The 20,455-nt window shown below is 49.5% G+C and overlaps 8 protein-coding genes across 8 annotated transcripts; 7 read left to right on the top strand and 1 right to left on the bottom strand.

Annotated features, from left to right (window-relative positions):
• Positions 1-293: 293 nt before the first annotated feature.
• On the top strand, positions 294-560 carry EI90DRAFT_3090518 (uncharacterized protein; the record flags this gene model as incomplete). Its single annotated transcript, XM_039062336.1, has 1 exon — positions 294-560. A coding segment is annotated over exon 1 (190 nt), but the record flags the coding sequence as incomplete, so codon positions are not given.
• Positions 561-1,604: 1,044 nt separating this feature from the next.
• On the top strand, positions 1,605-3,081 carry EI90DRAFT_3090513 (uncharacterized protein). The gene is given in 9 exon segments (XM_039062335.1): positions 1,605-1,752; positions 1,806-1,868; positions 1,931-2,022; positions 2,075-2,187; positions 2,243-2,420; positions 2,470-2,519; positions 2,577-2,640; positions 2,705-3,014; positions 3,021-3,081. 8 exon segments carry the CDS (start codon positions 1,666-1,668, stop codon positions 3,012-3,014), a joined length of 957 nt encoding a protein of 318 aa, XP_038908568.1. The 5' UTR covers positions 1,605-1,665; the 3' UTR covers positions 3,021-3,081.
• Positions 3,082-5,651: 2,570 nt separating this feature from the next.
• On the bottom strand, positions 5,652-7,102 carry EI90DRAFT_3022363 (uncharacterized protein; the record flags this gene model as incomplete). Its single annotated transcript, XM_039057763.1, has 8 exons — positions 5,652-5,708; positions 5,815-5,883; positions 5,935-6,041; positions 6,070-6,153; positions 6,204-6,225; positions 6,320-6,422; positions 6,595-6,773; positions 6,908-7,102. 8 exons carry the CDS (start codon positions 7,100-7,102, stop codon positions 5,652-5,654), a joined length of 816 nt encoding a protein of 271 aa, XP_038908567.1.
• A 3,061-nt stretch (positions 7,103-10,163) lies between these two features.
• Positions 10,164-11,818, top strand: EI90DRAFT_465085 (uncharacterized protein). The gene is made up of 8 exons (XM_039067660.1): positions 10,164-10,354; positions 10,415-10,477; positions 10,550-10,650; positions 10,708-10,820; positions 10,877-11,054; positions 11,117-11,166; positions 11,230-11,379; positions 11,446-11,818. Exons 1-8 carry the CDS (start codon positions 10,268-10,270, stop codon positions 11,736-11,738), a joined length of 1,035 nt encoding a protein of 344 aa, XP_038908566.1. The 5' UTR covers positions 10,164-10,267; the 3' UTR covers positions 11,739-11,818.
• Positions 11,819-13,087: 1,269 nt separating this feature from the next.
• EI90DRAFT_465045 (uncharacterized protein) lies at positions 13,088-14,414 on the top strand. Its single transcript, XM_039067659.1, has 4 exons — positions 13,088-13,480; positions 13,547-13,606; positions 13,660-14,046; positions 14,109-14,414. Exons 1-4 carry the CDS (start codon positions 13,437-13,439, stop codon positions 14,191-14,193), a joined length of 576 nt encoding a protein of 191 aa, XP_038908565.1. The 5' UTR covers positions 13,088-13,436; the 3' UTR covers positions 14,194-14,414.
• A 2,072-nt stretch (positions 14,415-16,486) lies between these two features.
• Positions 16,487-17,693, top strand: EI90DRAFT_3090478 (uncharacterized protein; the record flags this gene model as incomplete). The annotated part of the gene is made up of 2 exons (XM_039062334.1): positions 16,487-17,473; positions 17,526-17,693. A coding segment is annotated over exon 1 (499 nt), but the record flags the coding sequence as incomplete, so codon positions are not given.
• A 274-nt stretch (positions 17,694-17,967) lies between these two features.
• Positions 17,968-18,307, top strand: EI90DRAFT_3090477 (uncharacterized protein). Its single transcript, XM_039062333.1, has one exon. The coding sequence runs from the start codon at positions 18,049-18,051 to the stop codon at positions 18,217-18,219; it is 171 nt and encodes a 56-aa protein (XP_038908563.1). The 5' UTR covers positions 17,968-18,048; the 3' UTR covers positions 18,220-18,307.
• Positions 18,308-18,715: 408 nt separating this feature from the next.
• EI90DRAFT_464840 (uncharacterized protein) lies at positions 18,716-20,244 on the top strand. The gene is made up of 5 exons (XM_039067658.1): positions 18,716-18,992; positions 19,047-19,221; positions 19,281-19,340; positions 19,391-19,777; positions 19,833-20,244. Exons 1-5 carry the CDS (start codon positions 18,971-18,973, stop codon positions 19,915-19,917), a joined length of 729 nt encoding a protein of 242 aa, XP_038908562.1. The 5' UTR covers positions 18,716-18,970; the 3' UTR covers positions 19,918-20,244.
• The last annotated feature ends 211 nt before the right edge of the window (positions 20,245-20,455 follow it).

Raw genomic sequence — 20,455 nt, 5'->3', positions numbered from 1 at the left:
TCGTTCGTTTTGGCGGCCTCGCTCCTCGCTTGCTCACTGATGCCCTTTCGTCCGTTCTGATTCATTGAGCGATACTTCATTTGTATCCTAGCGACATGCGTACAAGAAGTAGCGCAAGTGCAGAGGCATTCATATATCAATCTTCGACGATCGAGTTGGGCTCCAGCCTGCCAGTATCGGTGTTATTTCTGTGTGCCATTTTCTTAGACACCCACCTTATTGCTAAAAGGTGTTAGCTACCAACTGACACTCACTATAGTCAAGGGGTATCGAATACTTTATCCATCAGGTGGAGCGAGGTCGCCGAGGGTTTGTACTGTACGGCCCAGGCGGTCATGAAGCAGATCGGGAATGATGGTGATCAGCTGATCTCCGGTCTCGATATCGCGCCTCTTAAAGATGTACTTGTCCTCAGCCTGGTTCACCATCGCGATTGCACTGTTAACATTCTTCCAGGTCATCTATCTGTTGAAAGCAAGGTTAGGCCAGCGAGAGATGACGGAAATAGACCGCTAAGTGTATTAACCTGATGTAAACAATGATCAATACATGGATTCGAGCTTGACCTCCAAGTTTGGGATACAAAGCGCAAAGATATTTGCAGGAGCGTCGATTTGCTTCATCGCCTTGTTCATCACTTTGATGGTGTCGATCCCTGCTTCTATTGACCATCCGTATGATGGCGATACAGGGTGAGGGTCACTTGAGCCACATCACACATTTTAGGATGTGATGTTGGATTGTTAAGAGAAGGAGTAATGGGGTATTGCAAATCGGTACACAGGGACTGCGCAAGCGCTGTGCTTAGTAGTGTTGAGGTTTAGGCTTTTAGAGAATGATCCTCGTGTCCTGACAGTCGATCCTGGCCGAGTAGCAACGATACCAAACTCAGACCAATACAAATGGTACACGGAGTTTTGAGAGAAATAGAGGTGTATTTGTAGCAGAGCAGTCTTCCAGTAAGCCAAGTATGGTACTGGAATCATTGCTAAGGGGGATCTAAGGGAAAAAGCTGCTGTCAACTCCAAATCTGTTGTCACTCTTGACTTCGAGAAGAATGAAACTGATGGGGGCGGAGGAAGGTGATGTCGCTTAGTGAACGCTCATCATCGGAAATTAAATAAGCGCGGCCGCTGGACTGCCGGACTATATTGGCAACAACCCAATCTAGTGTGCGCTTGTGCCCGTGCGTCCAACAACTACACTCGCGCACGTACTATGCAACTTGTAAAATAATGGGCTACGTAAGGAAGTAGTCCATGGCCAACATAGCGAATGTGCCCTGAGGATGGCGGAGCTCGGAAGACTGGATTGATCGACACAGCTTCAAGGTGTGCCAAAGATGCGCGAATGAGATCATGGTAGGGACGCATGCACCGCCGGCGCCGACGGGAGCTTTCGCCCCGCTAAGGAAAGAGCAGACCAGGACGTGCAAGTCACCGACAGCGACGGAGATGGACCAGCGAAGTAACTGCATCAGGCAGTTCGAGTTGGCGAATCCCAACCCTAGCCGCACTGCCACGTACAAACGCAACCGCGGGGTAACAAAATAGAGTACAACAACAACAATCGCCAACCCTGAAGTGTAAGTAGCTAGTCCTACAAAACTGCGTCCTCAAGCCTCACATCTCTCCCTTGGTCCGCTCACCCAACACACTACCCCACATGGCTAGCGAATGCTCATACCCCGATCCTGGGAATCCTGATGAATTCTGTCTTCAAAGGAACTTTCCTCTCCGCGCTGGTATTCTTGTGAGATTTCCCTTCTAGTCGGGCGCTTAGCTGCAGTCTCACATTCTTTGAAGCTCGTCTCAGAAATTGGCCTAGTGTCATTCACCCTGGCAACCTCGCTTCTCATTTACTTTCTGGTGAGACTCTAGTCCTTGCACCCGTTCCGGACATTGAGTCATTGTTTTTGCGCACCCTGTAGGTACCAGGACACAGAGTCCATCCCGAAGGCCTTGAATATGAAGTCCAGCCCATGTCAGTGTTATTTCTGTTCGCCCTCTCTTTAAACGCAATGTAAGTGTTATCTTATCCACGACGGTCACAGACACTCACCGGGTTGCCCCAGTCAAGGCACATCAAATGTCATGTCCGTCAAGTGGGCACTCGAGGGTGAAGTTACCGAAGGATCGTACTGCACGGCGCAAGCAGTGATGAGACAAATCGGCAATGACGGCGTCGGTGCGTATTTAACCTCTAAACTGACATCAAATCCCTCAAAGGCACTTGTCCCCAGCATGGTTCACCATCGCAATCGTGGTGTTGACCTACCTCCAAGTTTTTCACCCCGGTTTCATTGGGGTGCGAGGCCAGAAAATATTTATGGCAGCATCAATTGGCTTCATTTCCTTATTCATCTTTATCATGGTGTTGATTCCTGCTGCCACCCTCTATCCATATTATGGCGACACTGGGTGAGGACGACCTGCGCCTCATCACTTATATTATCTAATCTGCATTCAGATTGTGGTGTTGGATTGTCAAGAGGAAGGAAAATTCGCGATTCTGGATCGGTACGTAGGGACTCATACAAGTATCGTGCCCTCTAATATCGAAATTTGATTTTGCAGCAAGTGAAAATGCTTGGACGTGGCTTGCCGTCTCAGTGACACTAGTCGCTTATGGCATAATTGCGTACAAATGGCTGCTAGAAGCGGCTAATAACTCTTACAACCCCGTTATGAGGCGGGATGCGAAGGCTATGGGATGGTATCCTATTGGTACGTATAACCGTCCCGCACAGTCAACCCTCATACACTTTTCCTGTATTAGTTTATTTCGTTGTGGTTGCACCTCAATCCGTACTTCGTTTGCTTCAATTCCAGGCTAGCCAGACACGCCATGGATGGACGATCCTTACTTCTGCTATCTTTTCCTCGGGTGGTGCCCTCAACGTCATTTTCTGGCTCTGGACAGGTAGACGCTTCGGGTTTAGCTTGCGAGTCCAGGAGCTAGAGCGTAACCAGCCTCGTCCCGAAGACGTTGAGTTGGACCAATTAGTTACTTAGAACCTAGATATGCTCAAGTCCGTGATACGTGAACTGTATGTTCATATGATTATTTACCTAGCGTGATACATGCAGCGATCTTCATCAACATTGGGCTGCCCTGCAATAAAGCACAATTTTTGTTCGGTGTCGAGATATCCGCATGTGACAGCTGACGTTTGGTGTTACTGTTGCGGCTTCATTTTCCATTCTTGTACCCAATGCTTGTGCGTTATTCAAAGCGCCTTGCTTATAGAGCCCTCAGTTCACATACAACGAAACTGAGCGTAGTACGCTAGGTTCTAATGATTTTGACCAGAAGCGCTTGCACATGCACAGCTATCCAAAATGTGGGAGAAATGATGACCAAGACGGGGTCTGGTATAGATCAAGTGGAGGAGAACGCAAAGATGTGAAGGTAAGAACAAATAAAATAATCCGCGCAGCGACGTAAACAGGTAAAATAAGTGGTACTGTCCACTCAGTGGACAGTACCACGCCGCTTCGAGTATTGCTCGCCATAACCCACGGCGAGTGATACTCGAAGCCCCGGAAGGCAGCATTACGCCCTTCGCCCAACACTACAAAGACAGGAGCGACTGTGATATATATCGCTGAAACCCGCCATAGAATTATTTCCGTGCGCGTCGGAAAGGGAAACGACCATGCAAGACAATGGATTCCCCCAAAGATCATCCCAGTGGCTGCCACTATGAACAAGAATCCCAGCCTAGACATGGGGGATATCGGATCTGCGTCAAGGTCCATTTTGGGTGATAGTTGATCGACATTTGCTTCGGAAGTCGGAGGAACGGAATGAGACTCTGGCGTCACATCGATTGGGAGTTGAATGTTAACGGGTTTATACCACCACAACACATAGACAAAGAGACTTAATGCCGCATACGCCAGCGTCATTGTCTCGAGTTGCGATCTGTGTAAATGGCCCGCCCATCGTCCGATATGTTGAGTGATAAACCATAGTAGTTGAACGACAATGATAAATTTGGAAAACCCATCGCCTTTACTTCTGTCAAGAATTTTCTTCTTCGTTATCGCAGCATTTCTAATTATGCTGGGGTATCGCTGCAAGTCGTTCGGGCCCACCGGTCTTCCTTTCGACTCGTCGAAGAAACCACCCATGACGACAAAATATGAATGCGTCAGTGTCCATCCTTGTGACAAGTACACGTCAGCGCCTCGTCCATTTCCCAAATTCAGGACGCACCTCCAACCATCTCGCATTTTTTTGATATTCTCCAAGACATCAAGAATTGGCGCCATGCAAACGCCAGAATAGCCTCCGGTAAAACCAATGAAACCATCGTCAAGCTAACGCGCGATGCAAGCGACCAGATACCATCACCAGGCTTTGGAACATTTGGGTGCACTGCCGTCCAAATGCAAGCAAACACGGTAAGGAGACAGCTATAGACAATGCCCCACATCGTTCGGCAATTCCGGAGATCGTTGCAACCATCAGATACGAAAGAAGTCATATTGTGAGGGGGGATGGGTGCTGAATAAACTTTGTGGGCAAGAAGGACGTTGATAAGAGCGGTTGCCATCGGATCCGGTCGAGTGCAGGCACAAGCACGCCAAATACAAGTTGAGCGTAAGCTTTATACTGTGGACTGGGGTGGGTCCCGAATTACTGCGAAAAACGGAATATCGAGGAAAAGTTGTGCCTCAAATTGGCAAAAAGGACCTTGCCGTATTTACATACTCATTGAGTTCTCAATGAGGAAAACGCAGCACTTCCTGTCAACAACGTGTCAACAGAGGAGTAGGAGCCTGTTAGAGTCAGCGTTGAGGCGGATTCAGTGGTCTCAGGAGGCGTTAGAGTCATTGCATGTGTCCTTCATTCACGAGGGATGTAGAATCTGCGTGAGCGTGAGTTAGGAGTTTGTTGAATCTCGAAATGGCATACCGCTTCTAGCGAGATGGATAGGTAGCAACGAACCGATTATGAAATTGGAATGGGAGAAGGCATAGGGAATGTTGGGCCGTGCCAGACTCAAAACTATTGTCTTTCCCCAAATCCCCCCTTCGAGTTGCCTACTTACATGCAGACCAACTTTCAACTACCTGCACGCATGGGCAACCAATGAAACGAGGGGCATGACATTGTTGGTCATTGTTTGTGTTCAACTTGGGTTGTCAAGGCCAAGCAAATTTGCAAATAGCTGGCAGTGCCTCCTAATCCATAAGAAGAACGCTGGCAGCGCAACAACTTTTCCCCGATATTTCGTTTTTCGCTCGCAGTAAGTACAAGATAACTAAAATGAAAACAAACCATTCCGCAAGGCCACGTGCTGGGATGTTTGATCATTTTGCTTCCGCTCTGTGGTCGGCTCGGCAAACGCCGTCGCATTGGCAAACGCGTCGCATTTGGCGTGTCGACGTACCACAACCCTAGTACACTAACCTGAATTTACTCCATGCTGGCGTTCGACATAGCACTAAGCGACTCCACTTTCAACTATTCTGGTCACCTGCTTACGCTTCAGCTGCGATCCTACCAGCTTCTGAGTTGAGGCCCTGTGGTACGGAAAATAGCTCAACTGCGTCGAGGTTCTCGATTATACATAATAATGAATAACTGGTGGACGCCGCCTGGCGCGGCAAGTACCCGCTACTCATTCCGCGTTGGTTTGATCATTCAGCAATCTCCACATTGTTTACATTTCGCTTTTCGGAAATCCCGCTGGGAAGCTATGTGTATATACTTTTGAAGTACATTTGACTCAAAAGAAAACTATCTATTGGATTCGAAGGTTGATCAGAGACAAGTGCCCACATCCTTGGCTCGGACACACACCGTGGACACAGGCGTCCCGATCTGAAAGTGTGCGAAGTGGAACGTAATGCGCATCACTGGGGTTGCGCGCTATCCGTCATTGGTGGAGGTCATCGAACACTCATTGCGACGGGGGCTCACTTGGAGGCACACATGAACATGGGGAACCCCACTCCCCTCATGCTCAATGAATCCCAACCATGCTTTGTTCGTCTCAAAATTCTGTTTGAAGCTGTCACCCTCTATAGCTGCGGTGGGTCAGACGTCATTACGCACCGATCCCCATACTAAGACATGGGCTGAACCACGTTGTTGGTGTAATATCACGCAGTCGGGTAGAACTGGAGTACATCCACAAATCTGCATGTACGGTTGAAAGAGTGGATCAGAAGAGATGTACACAGACTCACTCAAGTTAGAGGAAGCCATAGTCTGTACAGACACGGTTGATTCGCAAAGGCAGCGTGAGGTAGATGGTCCATGGACGGTTGAGAGAGCGGATCAGAAGGGATAGACAGAGACTGACCGAAATCAGAGGAAGCCATAGTAAGAAGTCGGACGTGGTGATGCAGTGTGAGGTGGATGGTCTTTGTGGCCTGAGTTGCATTGTAGCGGAGTGAGCCGAAATTCTATTGTGGTATGGTCAGAATGGGAAAAAAGGACCCTAGGTTACAGAGGACCCTGTGCACAGAGTGGGGCCTAAATTTGCAGGGCCCGCTACGGAGTAGCGGTCCATCTTATGTAATTGTTTGCCAGTTTAGGCCGTTTGACTTCATTCTATTTCTTGATCTGCCTCGGGACGTAATATGCTGAAGCATGCAAATGTTGGCTGTCCATGCATGATAGATATGGGTCTCCCAAGTCTCATCCGACGCATAGCCCCATCTCGCCGCGCTGCCCGCTATGAAGGCGTCTCCAAGTTCAACGCGTCCGGGATTGGACGTTGACGCGATAGTGGATATAGACTTGGTTAAGAGCCCCTAAGAGAGGAGTTTGCACAGGGTGTTTGGCGCTGGAGGGACGATTCTCCAGCCACTCAAGCGCGTCATGATACGTCCGAAGAACCAAGATACTTGTCCTCCTAGCTCCACAGAGCCTGAGCCTCGTGACGTACATCCCAAATCACTGCGTCGAGGTATTCGCTCGCGAAGGTCAACCATTGTTCGTAATCATCTGCGACTATGTGCGACTCGAGGTCGCTTGCGTTGCATTCTTCGTCCTCTCTCTCTCTAGTATCAAATCGGTATCCCCTCAGAACCCGAGGCGGAATCCGACTGGGAAAGAGGTATAAGCCATCAAGCCAACACATCGCGAGTTGTCAAAGTCGCGCCTATGTGAATCTGAGATAGGACCTATACAGGGCGCAATTATGCATCTGGAATGTCCTTAAAGCGTGAGTAACGCGTGGAGAGAAGCCAGCAGAGCATGCACAAGCGCGGTTCTCACAAAGAGAGAGAGCGCGCGCGCGCGGATTTCGCGTGTGTGAACCTGGATCGGCGCAACTTCTGGACTGGATTTGAGCTTGCAAGGATGAGGAAACAGCGAACTCCTTCCAATAGTTTCTGGAATCCCTTTCCTCCTTCCCCTCCCCCAGTGCACGCTATGGCTAGCAAATGCTTGAAGGACGATCCACGCAATCCTGACGACTTCTGCTTTAAGACAAACTTTCCTCTCCGCGTTGGCATTCTTGTGGGGGGCAATTTCTTGACCGCCGGGAGTTTACTGTCTGATATCTCTCTCGGAAGTCGATCTCGTCAGTTGGCCTACTGTCATTCGTTTCGGCAGCCTCGCTCCTCATTTACTCACTGGTGAAGCACCTGCCCTTTCGTTTTCGTCTGTTCTGATCCATTGAGTGATACTTTCAATTTGTGTTCTAGCGACATGCGTACAAGAAGTATCGCACGTGTAGAGGCATTCGTATGTCCATCTTCGATGATCGAGTTGGGTTCCAGCCTGTATCGGTGCTATTTCTGTGGGCCATTTTCTTAGACATGATGTGGGTCTTGAGCTTAATCGCTGAAAGGCAGTGTTAGCTGCCCAACTGACACTACTACACTGGGTTTGCTATGATAGTCAAGGAGCATCGAATATTTTGTCCGTCAGGTGGGCTTTCTTGGGCGAGGTTGTCGAGGATGAGTACTGTACAGCCCAGGCGGTGATGAAGCAAATCGGGAATGATGGTGTCGGTATGCACTCGATCCATCTGATCTCCAGCCGTCGATATCGTGACCTCTCAAAAGGTGTACTTGTCCTTCAGCCTGGTTCACCATCGCGATTGCACTGTTGACATTCTTCCAGGCTGTCTATCAAGACTGGTTTGGGATGCAATGTGCAAAGATATTTGCAAGAGTGTCGATTCCTGCTTCTACTCACCATCCGTATTATGGTAATACAGGGGAGGATCAACGTTGTGCCACATCACATCATTTTATCTCATCCCGCCATTCTAGGATGTGGTGTTGGATTGTTAAGGGCGGGGGTAACGGGATACTGCGAATCGGTACACACAGGGACTGCGTAAGCGCTGCGCTTAGTAGTGTTGAAATTTAGGTTTTTTTTAGGAAGTGAATATGCCTGGATGTGGCTTGCCATCCTAGTCACGATGCTCACCTATGGTACGATTGTGTACAAGTGGCAACGTCAGGCGTCTCTTAACTTCGACTACCCTGATATGAAGCGAAAGGCCATTGCTATGGGATGGTACCCTGTTGGTGAGTGCGCTCACCTTGTAAAAACCCTTGCCTCAGAAGATTCATGTTCGCCGTTCCAAGTTTATTTCATTGTCGTCACACCCCAATCCATCATTCGTTTCCATCAGTTCCAGGCATCTCGCCCGATAGGACATGGTTGGACGGTTCTGTCTTCTGTCATTTTTGCCTCAGGAGGAGCCCTCAATGCCCTTCTCTGGTTCCGGACTGGTAGACGTTTCGGATTCTCTCCAGATCGCCCACAGGAAGAGGAAGAAGGTGACGACACGAACGATTGGCATCGCACAGGTGCAACTTCCCAAAGCACTCTGCTATTAAATCCTATCCATCAGCTGCCATCCCAATACCTATCCGTAACCCCTGATCCCGATAGTGACCCCTCACACTCGGTACAGATGTGCTGAATCTTGGTAGAGGCCACGGCAAACCCCACATGTCCTTTGGTTCCTCCGGTTGATTCCGAGCCAATCCAAACTCAGCGATAAGCTTTATCTTGCCACCGAGGTTGTCTAGGCCACATCTTGCGCGTAGGAATGAGGGACTGAAGCCGTGCTGATAACATGGGGCATGCGCCATTGGCTTCGATCTGTCAGATGAAATCTAGAAGGAATGGCATATTACATAATTTGATGAAACAAATTAACTGAATTCGACCCCCCGATCAGGGGGTGTTCCCATAAAATCCAGAGCCGCGAAAGCCGCCAGCTCTCAAGTCGGTCTTGTGCCCAACTGCGCCTACTTGGGGCGCCAAGCTGGCAGTTGAGCCGCTTTTAGTGGTCATGCTGTGCGATGGGGGGTGGTAAAACCAAAGCCCAAAGCATAGAAGGCAGTGAACGCCGCATCCCCGTGTCCCAAGAATAGATCCTGGCGGCCGAGTAACTGCAACGATACCAAAATTGGCCCAATAGAAATGTACATGATTGGAATCAAGGTGCACTTGCAGCAGAACAGTCTTCCAACAAGAGCTGGGTACGAAACTAGAATCATTGCTGTCGATGTTGAGGACAACGGGATCTGCGGATATACTGCGGAGAAAGCTTCTATCAAGTCCTACATGCACTCTCTTGGACTTCGACATTGATGGGAGCGGAGGAAGTGGTGTCGCTTAGTGAACGCTCCATCATCGGAAATTGAATAAGCCCGGTTCTTGGATCGCCGGGACCATATTGTCAACAACGGCGCTTATGCCCGCGCGTCCAATGATTGCACGCAGGTACATGCCATTTGTGAAATAACCGACTGCGTAAGAAAGCTAGAAGTTCATGGCCAACACAGCACGTTGTGCCCTCAGGAGGATGGATGGATGGCGGTGCCTCGCCTTTATCAGGGATTGACAGGTGGGCAACACAGCCTCAAGGGTGACCAACGGTTCTGCCAATGATGCGGCGAATGAGATTCGTAATAGGGATGTATGCACCGCTGGCGCCCGACGGGAAGCTTTCGCCCTGCTAAGGAAAGAGTAGACCAGGACGTGCGAGTTGTCGAACAGCAGATACGGAGGAGAGGTCCGGTGGAGGGTGCCTTGCTTCAATTGAAAAGAAGCCCAGATGTCCCGCATTCATTGAAAGGAGTCAATTGCGCCAGCTGGTGAGAGGGATTTGTGCCGTGGCCGCAAACGGGCAAGGATAGGGTACAAATTGGGCAGTTGGCCTATCCTAGCATTTGATATTCAATCCCTGAGAGCTGGAACGGCTATTGCACTTTATAAACTACCTTCTGCCAGCGAATCTCCTCCCTTGTTTTGCTCCTCCAGCACCCGGCACATCATGGCTACCAAATGCTCAAAGCGCGATCCTCGGAATCCTGATGAATTTTGTCTTGAGAGGAGCTTTCCTCTCCGCGCTGGTGTTCTTGTGAGATTTTTTTCACCTGGCAGTCTCGGGCGCCTAGTTATTGTCTAACATCCTTTGAAGCTCATATCAGAAATTGGCCTAGTATCATTCACCCTGGCAGCCTCACTTCTCATCTACACTCTGGTGAGACTCTTATTTAGTTCTTGCGCCCGTTCCGGACATTGAACTTTCATACTTTACTGTTACACCCTGTAGAGAAAAGCATACAAATTGAAGTACAGACGCGCCGGGGATCCCGACTCAAAACTTCAACCCATATCGGTGTTGTTTCTGTGCGCCATCTTTTTAGATGTGATGTAAGTCTTATCTCATCGATGGCAGTCACAGACCCGCACTCACCAGGTTTGCTCTAGTCAAGGTATATCAAATATCTTGTCCGTCAAGTGGGCATTCCAGGGCGAAATCACCGAAGGATCATACTGCACGGCACAAGCAGTGATGAAACAACTCGGCAACGATGGTGTCGGTGCGTAGTCGACCTCTAATCCGGTATCAAATCCTTCAACGGAACTTGTCCTTCAGCGTGGTTCACCATCGCAATCGCGGTGTTGACCTACCTCCAAGTCTTCCACAATGAGTTGTTGGGGGAGCGAGGCGCGAAGAAATTTATGGCAGTGTCGATTTTCGTAATCGCCCTCTTCCTCCTTCTGATGATATCGATTCCTGCTTCCTCACGCCATCCATATTATGGCGATACCGGGTGAGAATCACTTGTGTGCATTGTCCCACACACACATATATAGTATCTGATCCTGCATTCAGACTGTGGTGTTGGATTCTTAACGAGAGGCATAATGGCCCACTACGAATCGGTACATATGGCCCAATCCCAGTTGTCGTGCGTTCCAATACTGAACCTTGATTTTTTTTTTCAGCAAGTGAATATGCTTGGATGTGGTTTGCCGTCATAGTGGCGATAGTGGCATATGGCAGAATTGCATACAAATGGCGACGTGATGCGTCCAATAACTTTGATGACCCCGTTATGAAGCGGAATGCGATAGCTATGGGATGGTATCCTATCGGTACGTGTAATCGTCCTTGCACAGTCTGACCCTTTAGACTCATCTCTTTTTTTTTCCATATCAAAGTTTATTTCATAGTGGTTGCACCTCAATCCGTAATCCGTTTCCTCCAATTCCGGGCCTCGGGTCACCGACCAGGTCATGGTTGGACGATCCTCACTTCTGCCATCTTTTCCTCTAGTGGTGCCCTCAACGTCATTCTCTGGCTCTGGACAGGCAGGCGCTTCGGGTTCAAAGGAACTACTAGCCAGGAGGAGCCTACGTCCCCCAGAGACGTTGAGATGACCGCTTATCCAGCACCTCACGTCGGAGTGAATGCCAGTGGAGCATATCATCACACAGTTACAACTCCCACCTGAGTCCTAACCATGACCAGTAACAGCCATGAGCTCAGCGTTCGTGATCGACCCCACATCGCACGGGTGCATTGGCTCACCTGTTATGAGGTAGAGGTTAGAGGTAGATGCTGGTAGCCACTTCCTACCGGTAAATTTCGTATTTCTTGGTTACTATTTATGGATGGGTCCGCTGGATTGCTTTCTGTACTTAATAAATATTTACAATTTTATAATTCCTAGTGTACGAATAAATGACAGTACTTGTAATCTTACTCGTGTGCAACTGTGATCACGCAACTACTAATCATGAGACTCAAATCATATCAGGCTATCGAGTTGTCAAAATTTGTTGATGCTTATTTGGCCCGAGCCGAGAACGGTATCGACGTCGAACGAAGGTTCAATACTGATTCATTACCGCCGGGGCCTATCAGTGCTGTTCTCGCTACCTGGGGGGGGACATAGGCTATTGTTAGTGCTTGTGTCCCCGCTCACTCTCGTTCTTTGTCAAAACCGTATGCCCGTAAACAGCGCAACACCTTGTGTGCCCAACCGAACACTGAACTTGACCTAAAGAACGTGTTGGGTCCGCTCTCCTCACTTGGGTTGGCAAACATGCAGCGCTATCGGGATCCCCACGCTTTTGGAGCTTCTACTGCTTGCACCGTATTCGCTTGCTAGCTGAGAGCCAGCCAAGATGTCATGGTAACAAGGGCAACATAATGATTAATTCTCGCGTTGACGAGGGAAACCAATTCCCTTGATGGACTTGTCGTGTATGCAATGGTGAGAAGAGTCAGAATGCAGTCATCGGCTCGGCTGCGCTGGCTGTCAGACCAGGGGGACTTCAGGGTCATCATAATCTCCCGATGAATATACCAATAGGCCTAGGTAGACCTCGCCGTCAGACCATGCCACGCATCCGAGTAGCACATCACGGCTCCGGAGCATCGCAACCTGTACAGTTACAGGTAAATTGTACCATGGGGGGTCGCTCTCTGGAATAAGCGACCCCCGCATTAGCCCTAGCCTCTTCCCGAAATCTCGTTTCACGCAATAGCCTCTCGTGCTTCATCCTATACTGTCGCAAACTTCACTCTATATGTCGCGAGTATCCGTAATTAGTTTTTGCTACCACCTTGTGACACCACCCAAAGCGCCCCTGTCGCCCATTTTGGGACGCTCAATATAACGCCGAGCGACGGTTGTGATTGAACCAGTGGGTGTACCCCTGGCAACGAACCGAATCGTTCTGGTTGAGCAATGGGTCACGGTAGGCCTTCAAGGGGTGGAATTCGGCTCCGGTAACAGGCCCAGGTGAAAGGGTTGTTGTGGATTCGCAGAGGAGGTTTGCACTACATGGAGATACCCATTGCAGCGGGGCCTTTTGTATTGGGCCTGAGAGTATTTAAATCTCGTCCGCGTGGGCATCGGAAGATCTAGGTTTCTTCCTTCCAATTAAATCGCGCCACTACGTCCTCCTGCTCTCTGATAGTTCCTTCTACTTTACGATGTGTATGTGGTGCGTAGCAAGTACGACTGTCCGCTCACCACTACATCTCGACGTACACTGAAAAGTCCATTCCAGCACAAAACTTACAGCGCCCCGAACTGATTTGGTCAGCACACTATCCTCTGCTGGACGAAAGGGATTGTTTTCTGCTGAGGGAAAGGGAGCTTCCAACAATTTCCAACCCCCCATTCACCTACGTACATGCGATGACAGCGCGAAGAAGCGATGGTTCCCGTTGGTCAATGCTCTTGTACGTGCTTTAGCGCTGGTAGCATAACGCTCAAATCCCCCCAACGTTGAGTTTTTTTGTGACCAGTTCTCCCGAGAATGACGCACAGTTGGAATCATTGGTATACGCATATCAAGCCGGTCGCAGGTATGTAGTTTTGGCCTGGCTATTACATCGACTTTCCGTGACGGATTCGCCAGTCCTCTTCGCGATCTCACCGTCCACGTCCACGTGTCCTTATTTGATCCCTATATCCCTCAACCTTCTTCCGCTGAGGACGCATGTTTCACAAGACACACCTCACCTCACTTTGTGAACATGTCGACTTCGGCCGAGAACTTGAGATATATCTACCCGAAAGGTGTCGTTCCATCGAATTACATGACCCGACTCCGAAAACCATCCGACGTTTGGAAGGCTTTGAATCCTCTCCTCTGCCGGCCAGCGGAGATGCCAAAGCTTCTGATCTTGCGTGACTGCAAGGCTGATCCTACTTACGATGGACTTTATCCTCGAAACAAATGTCTTCACGGTGACCCCTTGACCTCAGGCACTTTTGATGTTGGCGCCATAGATTATCGTGGACAGTAAGCGTCTACCGAATCGTCCAATCATTTTTTACCCGCCTCTCAATTGCATCTTTTCTCAGCTTTGATTTCTCTCACGGCGCATGGTTCTTTCGTCACCTCCCGAAAGGTGCTTCGCGCTCACAGAAACGGGAGAAAGCCGAGTGAAGGCTCCTGTGCAGACGTTACAGAAAGTCTGCCAGCCCCCGATTCTCCTGTGCTTCACCCACCGCACTGTACCACTTTACCTCCGCCACCGGCCGGTACCTTACAACTGATATTAGTTTTGTGGATTGATAGATAGGATCCGATGTCCACTTTGTCTCCCTCGTATACCCTTACTTTGCAGTAGTGCCTCTCCATACCTGCGCATCGTATGTAACCTACTATCTGACACGGACTTTGGTTTGGGACTGTTGTACGTCAGATCACTTTACACGGAGATTAATTTCGCCGAATACACACCTCTTTCCATTAGCCGACCCATCTCGGGATAGACGGCCTGGATATCTTACGCTGTCAGAGGGCCTCACGATTGGGCACGAACGTACTGCCAAAGAGAGCGAGAGTAGGACACCAGCAGAAGAGGTCCCGGGTCAGCGTCTATTAGTCGGTATCTAGCCTGGCATAAATATAGATAGGCGGGCCACTTTATATATTCAATGGCTGATGAATGTGCCCGATACTCTTTCCAGCCAGAGCTTAGACACGCCTTTACGGCAACAAAGAACCATTGAATCGCTAGCGCGCAGAAACATACGTACAACAAGCCGTCGTTATTGTAATGATAGGAATTACATATCATCGCGCGATCTTGTCATCAGTAGAACCAGCACAAAGTCGCTGCAATCAGTGGCTGAGGATCTTCCTGGTAGATTTCGGATGTTCTCGATCTCGCTCTGTGGGCTACTGGATAATAGTTGGTCCCATGCTTCGATCTTTTCAATGGCTTGAAGTCGTTGACTGTTAACTTGAGTCTATCCATTGGAGAATGCGTTTCTTTGCAACAGCACTGTCGCTTCGAAACCAGAGTTTCGGCATTTCCGATTGATCAGCCAGTCATTCACACAATCAACTTAGTAATCAAGTACGGGGATAGACAAGTTTTTGCCACCTGATCAACTAGAGCTATCTAGGAAGTTTTTTTTTTCACCCCATCGCGTATGGCATGTCTGTTGGAGCCTGCGGACCAATAGCATAGAGCTTCTACTATTAATTCAGCGTACATAATAGTGTTCGTGTCCAATCAGCATCTCTAATCCTGCCCAGAGGATGCCACGTTCAATTTGGCGTCCATCCATGCGAAGTGGCTCTGTGGCCCCTCCGTCTAGACGTCGACCTGTTATGCCCTTAATTTCTGTCACTCCACATCAATCGCCCCATACTCCGTTCCGCAGGTTTTCCTCACTGTTGAAACGTCTAGATTGCGAATCGTGGGGGGCTTTTTCGCGGACTTCGTGTTCGCCAATTTTGGCACCTGGACTTGAGCACGAGAGTACCAGTGCGAGGAAAATCCTGTGCATGTTGAAGAAGATGAGCAGGTGTCTGACGGCTCTAATTTTCGACTTGACGTGCCATAGGAAGTTGTCGAGGGTCTGGTTGAGGTGCCCGTGAGAGCGTCGGGGACTGCCGTTTCGGGCCTGCACGGGAAGGACGCAGGAGAGGAACTGGGAAACACCGAAGGAGAGAGACGACCATTCTATTTTAAGACACTCGAGGATCCCAAACCCGACATTATAATCCAGAGACTCCCTACTATGCCAGCGTAGAGACGATCCCCTCATGCACACTATAGTGTATTATATTAAACGGGATGGCCGCACTACCACGACATAACGAGGCCGCGGGGTAATAAGAAGGATCCACCACTGTCTAATGTCGGGCGCTGGAGTGTCCGCCGGGGTGGCCTGCGGCGTGCCTCAGGCTGCCTTTTCTCCGTTCGACTTCCTAATTCTCGGGCCTACCGATTAGCGGCTGGCCATCCCTTCATGGACGCAAGGCCCTTCCAATAGGGGCTGGTAACCTACCTACTTCATTGGCTGCGACACTATTAGTATTGCACTAGTAGTGGCTTTGTTCCCTCGCCCTTTCTGTGTGATAACCCGCTCGCTTCCTTCTCTGCGCTCTCCTGGATTACATACTATAGGTACCACAAACGAAAGGGAGGCGAGAGATTTAAAAAAGGAAACCTTAGCTCGCAAACACATATAATCGTAAGGCTAACGTATAGTGTGAAGGATGTTAGGAATAAAGGGTAGGTCTTGTTGGCATAGCATCCAGAGAGGCTCTACTACTAGTGGCATTGCGCCTACAGGAGAAGCTGGAGAAGCTGGCCATTGTGTTTGAAACCGCCACGCCGCCAACGATGCGCTTTCGTACTGTTATATGAAGTCCCTCTACACGCCAGCCCCATCCAAACTCGTTAGCACCCTAATTAGTAAATTGGTGGTTGAGGTATGGCTGGAACTCATGCTCTCAAATTCAGACGCCTTGGCTCCTGATTTGCTCCTCATCCCAACATGAAGGCGGACACAATTGATCGTATTCGTTGTAAGGCAGTATTTGAACGTCTATTTAGGCATAACCCACCAAACCTCGACTCTCCGATTCTCCGCTCCCCGCCTCTTCCAACATTGCTCGGTGTGGCCAGCGGATGCTTCAAGGGAGATACTCGTAATCCTGACAGCTCGTGCCTTGAGAGGGGCCTTCTCCTCCATACCGCTGGTATCCTTCACTGCCGTTTCTCGACGGTCAGGCGCTCACTGTCTGACATCCTTGATGCTCACCTCGGAAGTTGGCCTGGTGTCATTTATTCTGGCAGTCTCGCTTCCCAATTATTCTCTAGTAAGGCTCCAACCCTTTCATCCGTTCCAGTCTATCCAATGGAGGAACTGGTACATCGATCTTCGATGTTGAGCTGCATCATGATCAATAGCGTTTCTGTGTGCGTTTGCTTGCAGGGCGTGGTTTGGGCCTTGGCTCATCGACAAGGACCATCGACTGCTGGCTGCCCCTCACTGGAGTTGTTGTAGTAGATGTTTTGCCTGTCAAGTGGGTATTGAGAGTGAGATCACTAAGAATTTAACACTGCGCAACGCAGGCGATAACAGAATAAAGTAGTGATGGCGCCGGTGCGAGTCGATCTCTCAGTATGCACTTGCCCCAGCGCGATCGATATCTCAATGTCTTTTGTCATAACTGGTCAGGTCTGGGGGAAGCAAAGCGGCAACCTCATGGCCTTGTCATCGTTCCCCGGTGGTCCTGCTCGGCTAACGACATGTGTTGCGACGATACTGAGTGGGAATCATATCATATGTGGTGTTGGGCTATTGAAGTGGAGGATAATAGGCAAATACGGATCGGCATGCGGGACGTATCGTGCTTGCCAATAAAGAAAGCTCAGATTCACGGGAAGTGCATCCTTAGTGACATAGCCGCACAATGCATAGTGAGTACGATTGGGCGCAAGCCTCGCCTGACACTCATCGCTTGCGTCTCAGCTTACTTCATGTGATTGTGCCTCAATCCGTGGTTCACACCTTCCAATTCCAAGCCCTGTCCCCTCTTCTGTTTCTTATCCCTTAATCATTGTCGTTGTCAAGGATCTCGTCCCATGATTATGTTTCTAGCCACGCCACCCCATGGTCTCGTGACGGGTGTCTTTTTTGGCCACTATTTATATACGATACACTTGACGGTCTATGTAGTAAATAATATTCTATAAATTCGACCATTTTCTTGTCCATTTGGGGGAATGGCAACCTACCGTAATCACTAAAACCAAACCGTCCATTCATTGCGGGCTTCCCTGAGAACAAGTTGACGTTTATTTGGCTCGAGCCGAGACAGTCCGACGTCGAAACAACATCGAGCTGTCAGGTATCGATACTCCCGCCTGCTTTTATTGGTGATGATCTGGCCTTCAGGGAAGACACAAGCCACTCTAAGCGTTTATGTTTCTGTGTATTCTCTTTGTTGGCCCGGCTTGTGCGCTCGTAGACAACTAGATTGTCCCCGAGAACAATGCGTCCCTTTCGCTCCTCTGGGCCACCTTGTATAGTCTGCAGCACCATCCAAGGCTTCTGGAACACTAGTGGCTTCCACACTCACTTTATGGAAAGCCAAGGGACGGCCAGAAATGTCATGGCAACAAGGGTGATGCAAATGATGATCAACTCTACCTTCAACAAGTGAGCCAATTCCCTTGTTGGACTGTCATGCATGTGGGGACAGACACGGGACGGTTCTTGTTGCAGGCAGGTTACGGGATCTTCTGCATTAGGCACTATGTTCGGGAAATTGAAGGGTTGTAGCAGTCATTCAACAAATCTGACTGGGTGGTTGGTATCGTGTTGCGCACGCGCCACACACGTCTGCCCCCTAAAGAGAGGCTGGTCACCTGCCTGCCACACACGGGGGCATCGCGACTTGTGAAGCTGTTCGTGTTTTGACCATCCAATGCTCATTGGAACAAGCGACCTCAGATTAAGCTTGCCTGTTCCCGAGCATTCCGTTCACACATCGCCACTTTTGCTCACCCTATATCGTGCAAGGATGTTTAGCTATTTTTGCTTCCACGATACAAGGAAGCGCTCCCCTGGTTACCCACTTTGGGACACTTTGAATGAGGCGGAAGCGATGGTTGTAATGAACTCCAGATGTGTGTCCCTAGCAACGAACCGCCTCACTCTGCTTGAACATGGGTGTCTTTGGGTGTCATCAGGAGAGGGAGTTTTAGCTCTATTAACGAGCGTAGGTAAAAGAGGCGTGTGCTTTCAAGAGTTCAGAACCCTGGTGCCGCATGTGAGATGCGGCGGAGTTGTTTCTCTGTATTGGCCCCGAGAGTATTTAAACTCCGTCGCATGGACATCCGGAAGATTTGGTCACTCCCTTCCCATTGGGTCGCGCTGCTGTGTCTGGTCCTCTGACAGTCCCACACCCCACGATGTGTATGTGGTGTTTAGCAAGTACGACTGTTCGAGTACTGCTGCATCCGGCCCTGCACTGAAAGCCCATTTCAGCACAGAACTTGCAACGGCCTGAACTGGATTGGCCCGCATATTACCCATTACTGGACGAAAGAGATAGTCTTCTGCTGAAGGAAAAGGAGACTCCAGTGGTTGCCAGCCCCCCATTTACCTACATACATGCGATGACAGCGCGAAAGGGTGACGGATCCTGTTGGTCAATGGTTTTGTACGTGCTAGTGCTGCGGCGCACAGTCGAAAAGCCAACATTCAGTCTTTTATGACCAGTTCCCCCGAGAACGACGCACAATTGGAATCACTAGTGTATGCATATCAAGCCGGCCGCTGGTATGTGATTTTGTCGTGCTACTAGATCGGCCTCCTTAACGCCTCACTAGTCCTCTCCGCGATCTCACTGTCCATGTCCACGTGTCCTTGCTTGACCCTTATGCACTTCAACCCTCTTCCCCTAGGGATGCATGCTTTGCAAGACGCATCACTCCTCGCTTCGTTAACATATCAACATCAGCCATGAACTTGAGATATATCTACCCGCAAGGCGTGCTTCCATCAAATTACATGACTCGGCTCAAGAAACCATCCGACGTTTGGAAGGCCTTGAATCCTCTGCTCTGTCGACCAGGAGAAATGCCAAAGCTTTTGATCTTGCGTAACTGCAAGGCTGATCCTACTTACGATGGGCTTTATCCTCGAAACAAATGTCTGCACGATGGACCCCTAACGTCGGGCACTTTTGATATCGGTGCCGTAGATTATCGAGGACAGTAAGCATTCCGTGGCCGACCTTGTTGTCCTGTCTCTCAATTGTCCCCTTCCTAGTTTTGACTTCTCTCATGGCGCATGGTTCTTTCGTCGGTTCCCGAAAGACGCTCGGCGCTCACTGAAATCGGAGGAAGACACATAATAAAAGCTCTAACCTATCGTCATCGACGCTACCAAAGGCCTACTGTTTCTCAGTTTCTCCGTGCATCATATATCGCGTTGCATTGATTTATGCCGCCATCGACAAGCCTCGACTTGGTTAGGCGGTGCCTTGCAACCAATCGGCTTCGTGGTTCAGCATGCAGGATCCGGTTGTCGATTTGTCCTTCTCACATACCCTTAACTTGCAGTAGTGCCTCTGTTGTATGTAGTCCGTTTCTCGACAAGGATTGGGCCTTGGGGTCGTTGCACATCCTACGAAGATCACTCTGAGAATACATTAGCCATAGAAAAGCCAAAAAAAATAAAGAAAGCCAACATTTTTCCTATGACCGTCTTGAGGCATATGCACGAAAGATTACCAACAGGGCGAGATACAGAATGGAACCGGGAAGTTTCGCAGCCAGTAGATAGTCTTTTCACGTATGCATAAACACCGCGCAGAGATACACTCACGTGCATGGTACACTAGTGAATCGCTGGAAGACATAGAGGGGAGACTATCGACATGGAATTTCAGT

This window comes from Cantharellus anzutake (genome assembly GCF_015039405.1).
Source record: "Cantharellus anzutake strain C23 chromosome Unknown EI90scaffold_152, whole genome shotgun sequence".
NCBI classification, from domain to species: domain Eukaryota; kingdom Fungi; phylum Basidiomycota; class Agaricomycetes; order Cantharellales; family Hydnaceae; genus Cantharellus; species Cantharellus anzutake.
This window is presented reverse-complemented; position numbering and strand designations above follow the sequence as displayed.